The sequence below is a fragment of the Amphiura filiformis genome, chromosome 6 (genome assembly GCF_039555335.1).
Source record: "Amphiura filiformis chromosome 6, Afil_fr2py, whole genome shotgun sequence".
NCBI classification, from domain to species: domain Eukaryota; kingdom Metazoa; phylum Echinodermata; class Ophiuroidea; order Amphilepidida; family Amphiuridae; genus Amphiura; species Amphiura filiformis.
In genome coordinates this window covers 27,961,434-27,974,220 of record NC_092633.1, presented here as the reverse complement: position 1 = coordinate 27,974,220, position 12,787 = coordinate 27,961,434, and the positions used below count along the sequence as shown (strand labels likewise).

Genomic DNA, 12,787 nt, shown 5'->3' with positions numbered 1-12,787 from the left:
ATAATCTATATAGAAACACCCTCCAGGAACCATGGACATCCTCGGCTCCTGTGCCTCTGCAATTACACACATATATTTCTTATGTATGTGTCCTCGTTTGTCTGTGTTTATACAAAAACACCCTCCAACACACACACCCCCACATGAATCATAATCCCAACCATTTTTCAGACAAGGAAATGTGGCAGACGAAAGTTACTCTTGATAATCCTAACCATTTTTAGATTGTAAGGAAAGGTAGCAGAAGGAAATTATACTTGATTAGAGCCAATGCATGTTAATTGTACCATAAACCATAGGTTGTTTGAATTGAATTTATCAAGCAATCTATCATGCAAGTTTTTAGTCAGAATATCTGACAATCATGGATTAATGGTTGGAAATTATGCATTCAGTCACTTCAAAACAAAGACATATCATGAAGTAAATCATTCATATCACAGACAGATTCCTGCATAAGTTACCTTCAGAAGGCAGGCTTGATAAATTATTAGGCATATCTACACTATCTATTATAGTGTGTTTCGTCTTAAGTTGTGAGTAACGTCATGTTGGATTTCACAGTGGCAGATTTGAATTGGTGCGTTTGGACAAATCGCCCTTCTACGCGCACTTGTACGTGCCGCATGATTAAGTTATCGCGCACAATTCAAAAATGCCACTGCGAAATCCAACCAGATTTTATTCTTAACTTGAGACGAGACAAGACTATATCAACATGCAGTTCAGATGGTGGTACATCATCGTAAGTTCTTCAGAAAAAAACAGGGGTAGGTGTTACCAAGGAGACCACATACATGCACCCTCAGAGAGGTATGTGGTCTCTTTGGTAACCACATACATGCACCCTCAGAGAGGTATGTACGACATCGATGATGAGGATCTGCATGTATGTGTAACAGCTAGTTATTAGGAAACATTAAAAAAAAACAGTCCTGCAATGCAAAGGTGAGCATCTAGAGTACAGCCTATATAAAGAGTAACAAAAGTTCTATGGAGTATGAGTATGGAAGAGTAAATTGCTATTGCTAAGCCTAACATTATTCCATGTTCTGATCCAAATGAGTGCATTAGTCAGAACCAGGATTAGAATCTGGGGCAGGACACATGGAGAGTTTACATCAAGGTTAACCAATATATGAGGAATTTGTCTGTGTATAAATGACTAGAACAATGAACATTCAATTAATCTAACAATTAGTGTTAACAATCTGGAACAGTTCCACACACATTAGGTACCCAGATAAGCATTTACTACTGCTGATTTTATATGGCATTGGGCTATTGAAGTTGAAATCCACACAACCCTTATGGAAGACATGACCTTGATCACCCACACAGGGGGTACAGATATTTCAAAAGAAGTCGCCCATTCAGATAACCCCACACTCCCTGTGTTGAAGATTAAGGGCATGTCTTCCACAGCAGATGTATGGATTTCAACTGAATCGCCTAATTTCTGCATATAGAAAACCTCGTGTGTTGCAAACAGGGAAGTGAACTGCATTTATCACAACATATATGTAGTGAATCAGTCTTTTCAAGACTGCATTTCTAATTTCCATTTATACAATACAGCTTCCTGCAAGTTCTAACAATAATTTATGGAACTGTTCTCAGGTATCAATTCATATTTTGTTACTTGTAAGTTAATACCAAATAATATCGACGTGACAAATATCTATCACTAGAACTTATAATCAAGGTTCAGCATTCACTTTCATTTCACACTGTATTCTGATAAGTAGGTATCTAATAATGCACCAAGATATACAAACAGGAAATGGCTAGTGGGTGTGAACCCTTTTGCGGACAGACATCCTGAGAATTGTGGATGTGGGTTTCCTGAACTTGTGGAGGTTTGAACAATTCAACCTGAACACAGGGGGACATGTGTCACGATTCTTATTTGCAATTTTACTGTAAAATGCAATCAACAAATCTGAACCCTGATTATAAATCTAAATTCAATATCATGCAGGTTTGCAAATAATTCTTATCTATAGTAACAACATCATCTACATGGGTGTTTGCATTACTTGTTGTGCGATGTTGAGATTTTGGTATCAGACGAAAGCTTGTATTTTTCTCATTACCCAATTACACTTTTGACTCCAAAGCTATGTTTCTTTTAGATGGTGTGAACAAAAACATGGTGAATTATGGTTACCATAACCGGACGTGTATGTGTAGTATCCATTGTTGTACACATTTTTGCTTCTCATATCAAAACTGATGGAGTAATACAAATCAAAATTAAGAAACATACTGTTTTAATGGTAGGTCTCAATGTAAGATAGAAAAAGATTTCAAGTAAGCTGCTTGGTCACATACAACTAAATGGCATCAGCTAACATCACACATACAAGCTTTGCATACACACAAATTATTATTATCCCTGATAATAATGAAACACGAGTTACAATTAATCTAATGATAACATTCCATACAATGAATATTTCATATGGTAAGCAATCCCAATGCATCTATCTATCTATCTACACGTTTGCCTGCTTCTTTCATCATGATGCAAGTTGTAAAAGCTTCAAAACCAAACATTGCACATGAATACAAGATGAATCATCATTTTTTCAATTATATTGAATGGAACATCATTCGTGCATTGCAAGGTATGGTTCCGCCATATATGAGAAGAGCCTTGATCTGGCAGCACACATGAATGGAAATTGAACCAGTCATGTAACATTGGTTCAAGTTATGTAATTCTTCCTTTCATGTCTATTGCCAGTTCAAGGCTCTCCTTGCATATGACCAAAGCGGGCAATGAACGAATTGTTCTCCAAATGATGCATGTCTCTATTCTCCATGGCACTGATTGATAAATGTTGAAGTACTTGTTATACTAGAGTAGTGAATGAGGTTTCTATCTACTATGTTGAAGTTAATGAAAAGTGATGCTTCTAGCTTTAAAAACTAATTAGTGTTGCAAATTTGTACAACTGCCACCACCCCAACAGATATGATTTAGGGTTAAGTTTCATTATTAGGGTAAAGGAGGTTAAATTTGAGATATTGTGGTGTTAATTATGATTATGTTTATGTTTTGGGTTATGGCTAGGATTACGGTTGGGGTGGTTAAGTTGCTCCCAAATTTGTCTACTTGATTTCCACTGAAGTCCTTGGTATCAAGCCTATTGAGCATCTTCAAGGTATGATCATGACTTATTAACTTACCTTAGTCACAGTGAAGATACTATATGTATGGCTAAGTAACTGCAATGTTGCCATTTACAGCCTACTGACGCGATTAAGGAGAATGAGTCTTAGGTCGTTAATAATGATTTTGAGTTATTTGCAAAAAGGCACTAAAATTCATTTGTTCTTTCAATTTCTTATTAATAGAGAGTTCCCGTGTTTTCAAGCGGAACGGACTACAATAGTGTTTATAACGTGATTCGCACCGCCGTATTCCTCATTCCTTTGATTTGGTCAATGACCCTATTGGTGCTACATTCTACAAAATAACATTTGCTAATTATTGCGCGAGTGTTAGTATTCTGAAAATTGTAAACGGAGTTTAGGTTTCCCTCCAAGATGGCGGGTAACCCAAAACACGGGAACTCTCTATTGTCTAAAACTTGGTAACAAGAAAAAGTTCAATTTTGAAGGGGTTTGCAGCAAAATGTAGTATTCTTAAAGAGCCAGTCACTGTTGTAATAAAAAACTTGAAATTGAATATTTTCAACGACTCATTTCCCTTGGTTGTGTCATAAATTTTGCAAAGAAATCCCTAAAGTTTGTCCACTTTGAAGTACTAAGTAAAGTACGCAGTAAATTACGCAGTTTCAGCGTGCCCTAATGTCAAAAGGAATTAAAACGCCGTTAGCCGCACCCACATGCATGAGCGTCTTAATACACAACAAAATGTGCGTACCTTACTTTGTACTTCAAAGTGGACAAACTTTAGTGCCCAATCTAGATGCACGAGAATGTGAATCTCTTCACTTATCTTGGTGTTATCTATATTAGGCGATATTACACAACCCAAGACAGTGTGAAAAGACATTTTCATAAAACCTTTACATTTCAGAAACCATTTTCATTCCAGTGCACCAAATGAAACAGCCATCTCACATAGCTACTGATTGCAATGATCACAATCCAGGATCGTGATTTCAAATAGACTTGCAATGCATTATGCTGGTTTCGTACTATCTGCCGCTTGCCGCTGAGCGGCGTGACACTTCATCATACCGCTTGCATTTTTCTGCAAGTGGAGCGACTATAAAAGCTAATGTTGCCGTTCAATATCGCCAAAAATTGTATTATGTTCTCATATGTAACTCAGAGCGGTACCGCTCCTGAGTTGACTTGAATTGAACTTTTTAAGATGCTGCCGCTTGGGCAAAGCAGTGGAGTGATTGATATATTGGCTTGCCACTGGTCACCACTAGCGTTTCTGATGCAACTGCGCAGTGAAGCAAAATCGTTGTCAGAGCGGCAGGAAAGTATGAAACCAGCATTATAAGTACTATGATAAGGTACTATATTAATAGTAACTTACGATGCATTTAAGTATCATGGAATCATGTACTTGCAATCAGCACAGATATGAAATTATTCCTGAAATGTGTACACATATATTTCTCATACTATTCAAACCATCAGTTTGTAGTTTCTATAGTCCTTTGTAACCACCTCACCTGTGCTTGTTCGATTCTTGGTTTGATACTTGACATGAAGACATTCCACCATGCTTGCACATAGGATAACTGATGTCCATTGCCGTGACCAATTTCTGCTGGGGGTGATACTGTGCTTGTAAGTGTGTTGTATGTATACCGCCACGGTTTGGCGGTGCCAATGAAATGAACTATTTTTATGCTCTCTCCAAATCTAGATACAAAAATCAATATTGAGAGAAATTTTATTGTTATTTCAAATAGTTGTCTCTACAATATATGATATTGCAACTCATATAATATCACATGCATTATCACAGCCTGGATGCAAAGGATTCAGTGTAAATGCAACACAGTTGTAACCAGGGCTCGAATTTCAGGAAGCCAGTTTTGCCCCAGATCTTTGTTAACTTCATCACTTGTTGGCCTTGGTGCCCTCGTTTGTCTTTGTCCAATGGCCTTGAAAATGGGTGCCCCAAAAAATAAATTTGAGGTCTGGTTGTATCCAGTACAAAATTGTGTGGTTGTCATATATCGTCTGCTGCATTACATAGTTACAGATGTCAAACCTGGTGTGTATTACCTAGTGACGAATGTCGATCGCAAATTTATCAAGAAATGGGTATCGGGAAAATGTTGAGTAGGTGAAATGTATTAGGTAATGGTATAGATTATAAACTTGCCATTAATGTACAGCAATTCATGTGTCTACTAAAGTAGACCTTTGAAAATAAATGCGAAAATGTTATAAAATTGTACATCTTACATATGTAATAGATTGCCATAGTTATCTGTCGCCACGGATTTCACAATTTTTATAAAATCTCAACATCCGTCACTATGGATTTTACCGTAAAGTGTAGATCCGTCAATATGTAATGCACCCGACCGTATGTCAACTTTGATCAATATTGTTCACTCATATTCGATCCATCTCTATTGACTGTTGGAGGCACAGATATAGCAGAGAGATTCACACACACACACACAAGCAACTGCTATATATTTCACATTATTGTGTAGTGGGATATTTTTGCTGGGTTCATTTTTCATGATTTTATCAATTCTGGACAGTATAGTGGGTGTTTAATTCACATTTCAAAATATATTCACATTAAGCACTATGTGTAATAAATAATTTTGCGGGGTTATAAATTAGTGGCTGCCCGTTGGACTGCGAAAAGCATGAAAATTTCCCCTATACATACATGTACATACAGAAGTCTCTTAGAATGCAATTTGCCAAAGCAACATTACGTTTACAAAAATAACATAAGCAAAAATACAGTATGTCTTCAGTCTTTTAAACAGGATTGAGCTCAAAAACACACTTACAACAGTAAATTTAACATGTTAGACACATGTACAAGTTGCAAGAGCTTTTCTTGGTTAAAAATCCAATGCCTCCCATCTATACAAGCTCATACTATATATTTTAATACACACATAGACTTCCAATGGATGGCAACATAGAATAGCTGCAAAGTGTTATTGACCTACTCCATACCGACAATAACATACAAAACATTTAAATCTATTTCCTTACCTCAGAAGAGCTGGTTTATAGGTGTAGCTGATATTGGAAGTCATGTTATAAATAAATGGGAGATGTTTACGGATGTCCTGTGTAGCCCAACCACTAAAGAATGTGTTCAGTAAGCCCTGGTCACCGCCTACAAGAAAATTGCGTAGATTCAGAACATGTCAACTATGAGTAACATCAATAACAATAAGTACAAAATGTAGTCCATTTAGCTTCCTTGTGACAGTGATGAAGATATACAGACCATTCACCAAACAGGTAAAGTTTATCATCATCTTTTAATGAAGACTAATTCTTCCATGAAGCAACATGCACAAAAACGCTATGTTCATTCTGCGCCTGTTACCGGGTATTTTTTTCCAAAACACAGGCTTGACATCTTTCGTGTAAATACACAGGCACCACAGAGCTGATAATACACCATAATACAGCTCCATGATAACCACAAAATGCATGTGCATGATTTGTTACAACACACATGATCGATGAAACGATCGCCCCTCATGAATATGCGAGAATTCACAGCATACAAAGCATGGGGACTTTGCCTGATGGACATAGTCTGCATATCAAGACTTCTCGTCTGATTAACTCGAAGAACTACATGTAGAACATGATCAATGGCGGTGCATCTGTACATTCTCTGTCCCTCTTTTCTATTATATTTTGATAGTTACATGTCAGTCAACTCAATTATGCTCATTCTCCTGCCTTCAATCTTTGTTCATTCCTTCTCCCCCACCTCTCCCATTCTTACAGGCTATTTGAACACAGAATTTGTGATTGTTTACCATCAAAACTGCCATGAGTGACAGCACATTGCAGCAAGCTATTATAAGTATCTTCTGAAGGCTTGAACACAAATACACCAGAGTTAAAACAGTCAGGCCATCCTACATCAGGAGCTGCTGAGAATTCTTCCCTGTCAAAGAGGTCATCAACATTATGAAGCACCTGGAAAATATTTAAAAAAACATCAGGTGAATCCTCACCAATGGGACCAATGCAAACATGCATGTCTAAAAACTCATGGGCAAAATAAAATATGAAAAAGAAAACTAAAGATGAATATCATAAAAATAAACCTGTAAAACAAAATTTTTAAGGAAGCACTGTGGCATAGCGGAACGGGCACTGACTCATAATCGGAAGGTTGCAGGTTCGAGCCCCGGCGACGCCATCATGTTGTGCCCTTGAGTAAGGCACTTTATCTCGATTACTCCTCTTCACCCAGGTGTTTAAATGGGTACCGGCATTCTTAAATGCTGGGAAGGTAACAGACTCGCTGTAGAGGAGGTGTAGCGATCCCCTATAGCAACATTACATGGAGGAGTCTGGCCCAATCGCCAATGAAAGAGAGATGGGCACTCCGATCACTGTTTATACAGGATCGTCTCCTTTACCTTTACCTTACTGTCAATATGCAAATATTTGTGTGATCATTTTTTCGTGCTTTGCTAATTTTAAACTGTTTCCCATCTTTTTAAATTAGTGATGCTAAGTTTCCTTACATTGACCTATACACAAAAGGAATATATATTTGCGTGTTGATATTTTTGCAGTAGCAGCTTGGAGCGCAAAAAGTGTGAAAATAAATGTAGCGTGAACATGAAAATGCCACTTTAGAGTTCATTATTCAACAGCCCTCGAATTAACCCACGGCACCCATGGCATTTTGCCGTGGGTGCCCATCCCCACTGCCTTAATGCCCTCAAAATATGTCCTTTACCCAAGGCAGGTAATTGCCATACCCTCTAATTAAGTTGCCGTCTGTGCCCCAGCCCTGCCCCTTCATTTATAAAATCATCTATCTATGTTTGTGTGTGTTTTCTTCACTTTTGAGAAATTGCCTTGGTGCCCTTCTCAAATTTTCAACAGTTGCCATGATGCCCTCTTGAAATATTACAAACTGCCGTGCTGCCTTGCCTTTTCAGTGAAAATCCAAGGCAATTTCCAACTTGCCCTAAAAAAGTTGCCGTGCCCGTGCCCCTTCAGATCCTTAATTCGAGGGCTGTTATTCAATATGGAAAAATGTATTTTTTGTCACACACAATTTCCATCATCATCATCATCAAGTTTAGCCAAATAAAAATATATGAATTTGAATACAAAACGCAGGGCTTCAAGCTACAAACATAAGATTTGCAAATATTTGACCCACCTGATGTTTTCACCAACAAATTTATTCACACTTTTGCAGATGAGTGTCTTACACACTTACCAATGTGTCTGCATCTAAGAAAACACACTTGCTGTACTGTGTGAGTCTCCAACAGTGAAGTTTGGAGAAAGTGATACCTAATTCTGGTCTGGTTAACAACGCAAGGTGAGCCTCATCGTGACTGTCTAGTGGGTCCACTTGCCGAATGTCATCGTATACCAGTGACAGTTGCTGTCTGCATAAGGCATAATAAAACATAGGAAATAATTGGTAACACTTTAGAATCACTGATGCCACACAAAGATAGTATGATCTGGGTTCGGTTTAGAATTAGGATTAAGGGTTATTTAGGGGCAAGGGCTTATGCAGCCAGCTGTGTAGGGAGTGTTTTACACACCTAAATTTGTAAAAACACACACCCAGTTTTTGCCCATATGGCCTATACTTTGTACACAAATCTTTAATTTACACACCCAAACCTTCAAATCCTACCTAAGACATTGGTTAGGAGTAAGGTTTGGAATATGGTTAGGACAAGGATTTATTTGTTAAGTTTAAGGTTAGGATTACAGTTGGGTGGTGACCACTATCATAATAAACAATCCTTTCACTAGGTGTAAAACTTGTGTTTGATTAATTTTCTTTTACAACAAGATAAATCACAACATAATACAAAATCACATTATTAGGCTGCGCCTATGAGAATTTAATTACTTTACAGCACAAATCCGTAAATCCTGTCACACTTTTCACTTCAGATTCACCTGGTTAATTATTTTTTCTGCCAACAATAACCACACACCACAATGGATAAATGTGTTATACCGATTACTGGTAAACACAAATACAAAATATACTGTATAGTGGGATATTTTCGTTGGGTTAATTTTTCGTAATTTTATCAATTCTGGATAGTTTAGTCACTTTAGTGGGTGTTTAATTCAAGTTTCCAAATAATTTATATTCACTTTAAAGGATGACTCCGGCAATCACAACATTATATGTAAGAAAAATAATAATCAAGCACGAATCACATGGTTTTATTTAAAACAAACTCATAGTGACCATAAAAACGAATAAAAACATCCGTCTCTCAACACGCGATATTCAAAATTCCCGGCCCCGAAATTGTGCAGTGACGTCCCAGTAATACAATGACGGCTGACGACAATTGAGCACAAATAACCATTACGCCATTGCACTTATATAATTTCGGCGCGGGAATTTTGAATATCGCTTGTTGAGAGCCAACTGTTTTTATTCGTTTTTATTGTCAATATGAGTTTGTTTTAAATAAAACCATGTGATTTGTGCTTGATAATTATTTTTCATACACATATTGAAATTCCCTTACACAGGAAGGTGTGCGCCATCCTGCAGCTTTTCTATGCTAGCCTTCTTTTGTTAAAATCCTGTGTGATTATAACACTGCAATTAGCCACTTAAATTAGGAGAGCGCTTTCCTGGGTTGTGCGATGAGCCATAGTCAGTTTGTTTTCTTCCCATTCGTCATGGACCACTTCAAAAGGCAGGGTGTATCACTGATGCATATAGTTTTATGACCGAGCTTTCCTGTGGCGCGGGCTTAGCGAGGGGCATCCTGCCTTCTTTCTGTGTGAAAGCGTGGTAAGGTATTTCAATATGAGCCCTAAGGCATAATTATGTTATGATTGCCGGAGACTCCCTTTAAGTACTATGTGTAATAAATATTTTCGCTGGGTTGAAAATTCACAGCTGTCTGTTCGACCGTGAAAAACATGAAAATTAAACCCCTGCAAAAATTTCCCACTACAGTATTTGCTGGCTTTATAGAAAAGTTTGTGAGCTGCAATAAATGGCATGTTTTCTTGTTCATTTCTTGCATAAATCAAATGAATGATGGCACTGATGAGCATGATGAGTACCTTGTGGTCATGTACAATGTATTGTTTGAGAACATCTTGTGACGTAATTGACTGATCATATTTCACATTAGAAGCTCCAAGTAAACACTTACACACATTCTACATGAACATCAATGCATGTTCTGAAGTGGATTATTTGAAGTTGTTTACTAATGGAAATTTCAGAATAACTTAACGAGTTAGATGGATGGCTTATTCAAATTTCTCAGTATTTCTCAACTCTGATTTAGAAAGAATTTTCAATAACTTATTAATAACTTGCATAATTTGTAAGCCACAGAAATATAATTGACAAAACATGTACCAGTATACTAAAAATGCACAATTCTTTCAACACAATTTATGCTCTGGCAGCATTAGAATGAATGCCATTTAAATTCTAAGAATACTTCACTTGATAGATGCCATTTATCCCATAAGCTCCCTGAGCAGTGAGCATAACATATCCCATAAGCTCCCTGAGCATAACATGTCGAAGGCATCTCAATCTTGCATACTAACGATGTGTTGAAAAACACCAAAACAAGCATGTGTTAAAAATGCTTCCTTTTGCATGTTTTCAAGTGTTACTATAAGAAACTGACCTCATAGGTTGCGATACTTGTGGTGTGACCATAATGGCCAGCTGCCTTGTTGTGCCATTGTCTCGTAGTGATTGACCCAACACGAGGGCGCCATAACAGTACTGGTCGTTGGTTGCTAAGGTCACAAAGGCTTGATCTTCTACTGCAAACAAATATACACAATAATAACAACTTAGATGAATGGATTATTGACAAACTGCATTTTTTTCCACCAATATCAAATTCACTATGGTACATGTATAAAGAAAGTCTCTGAATGAGAAATGGTGAATTTACAAGTGAATCCCCGACTACAAAAATCATAAATGTGCAACTAGGTATACAGGAATTAAAAGGCTTCTGCCTGAACAGCAGCATGGCCTACTTTTTGGGCAATCTGTGTCCCAATATTATGTTTTGGATTAAGAAATGGAAATTGAATATGTAAATACTGTACATTTTGTACATTGCACATGCCATAATCTTTCTAAAATTTGAATAAAATTCGATATCAGGGTGATTGACATTGCAATATTAGGGAAAATGTCAATTTTACTGTATGCATAATGTGCAGGTTTGCAGCTTGTTTTTACGATTTCAAACAGCTAAATAGAAGCCTACAATGTATAAAACCTTTCCCAAAAATTTCCCACTAAGCAGTGATCATGCACAACTGCACATACATCTAGAGATGTACATTTGCAGGTTTGCCTACATGTATTCAAGAGTCACCAGAGTACATTGATGGCAACATGCACATTTTATATGTTCAACATACAGGCAGGCATAATAAATCACAATATCTCAATTTGGTATTGGGTTAACCCTCATAAAACATTTAGATTGTGAAACATATCATTAGCATGATTAGTTCAATTTTGAGATGCACCAACATAGTCTGCTCTTCACAAGAAGGGGTAATGCTTATTCAACAGAAAAAAAATACACAAGACTAGACCATAGATTAAAAAAATCCAATTTCCTCAACTGGTACACATAGCATTTCAAATGTCAGCAATACCTTCATGTAGCTAGCTAACCCATGATAAGGTAATAGCCATGAGGGCAAGTTGATTTCGCAATGCTGAACTCAATACTATAACACCGATACCGGACGTCTGAATACCAAGACCATTATATCACCACTAGTGTTGCATACAGTCTAGTGCAGAATTAATATTCACACTCACATGTGCCTGTATAAAATTGTTTCAAATGGTAACAAGGCTTGTTGACACATCTTTACTAATCTTTTGAATGGCCTAAAAAATAATGAATTTCTCACAAAGATAACCCAAATAGACAAAGCCACAACATTTCCCATGAATTCATACATTCAAAATCTATGCTTCATAATATGTACATTTGGAAAAGCTAAATTGCAATCCAAATTCCTGGAAGAAGCTCCCTAGATGCCAGTTTTTCAAGCCCAGTTTTTGAAAGCAGATTTGATAGAGATACACATGAACTGTGATGTACCATAATTCCTTATTCATATAATTTACATTTTACATCAGTTTGCACAAAGCAAAACAAGAGTTTGCAGAAAAAAATTCCATGATGCATATTCTTATAAGTCCTTTTTAAGCATTAGTCATTGCGTATGTGTACAGGTATCAGTAGGTTAAATTTGTAAAGGAACTAGGGGTGTGATTTTCGGGTAATTTTGTGCCCGGGTACCCGGCGCATTTTTCAGGCGGGTAACCAGGTACCCGAAATTGCAAAACAAATTGAAAAAAATTGATCATTTGTTTTCATGTCATACTCTATTAATGATATCAAAATGCATTAAAATCTATGGAAAAACTAATACCCGGATCAGTAATAATTGTTTCATAGATCTGCAAACAAGACAGCTTACTATCTTTAAAGCAAAACTATCTCCTACATGTATTTGATATTTAACCCATAACGCTTCAACATCTAGGCTAAAAATAGCTGCATGGTATCCCCGACACAATTACTGCAGGCAC

At 37.0% G+C, this 12,787-nt stretch overlaps 1 protein-coding gene across 3 annotated transcripts in view; it reads right to left on the bottom strand.

Moving 5' to 3' along the window:
- LOC140155218 (glycogenin-1-like) overlaps positions 1-12,787 on the bottom strand; it is a 51,281-nt gene that overhangs the window by 23,250 nt on the left and 15,244 nt on the right. For 2 of the 3 annotated variants that reach the window (XM_072177967.1, XM_072177969.1), the window contains exons 2-6: positions 10,836-10,977; positions 8,408-8,582; positions 6,978-7,140; positions 6,190-6,316; positions 4,665-4,857 (exon numbers count right to left, since the gene is read on the bottom strand). In XM_072177967.1, coding sequence (XP_072034068.1) covers positions 4,665-4,857; positions 6,190-6,316; positions 6,978-7,140; positions 8,408-8,582; positions 10,836-10,977 — 800 coding nt within the window. The remainder of the gene's footprint in view (positions 1-4,664; positions 4,858-6,189; positions 6,317-6,977; positions 7,141-8,407; positions 8,583-10,835; positions 10,978-12,787) is intronic. The other variant, XM_072177968.1, reaches the window with a different exon arrangement.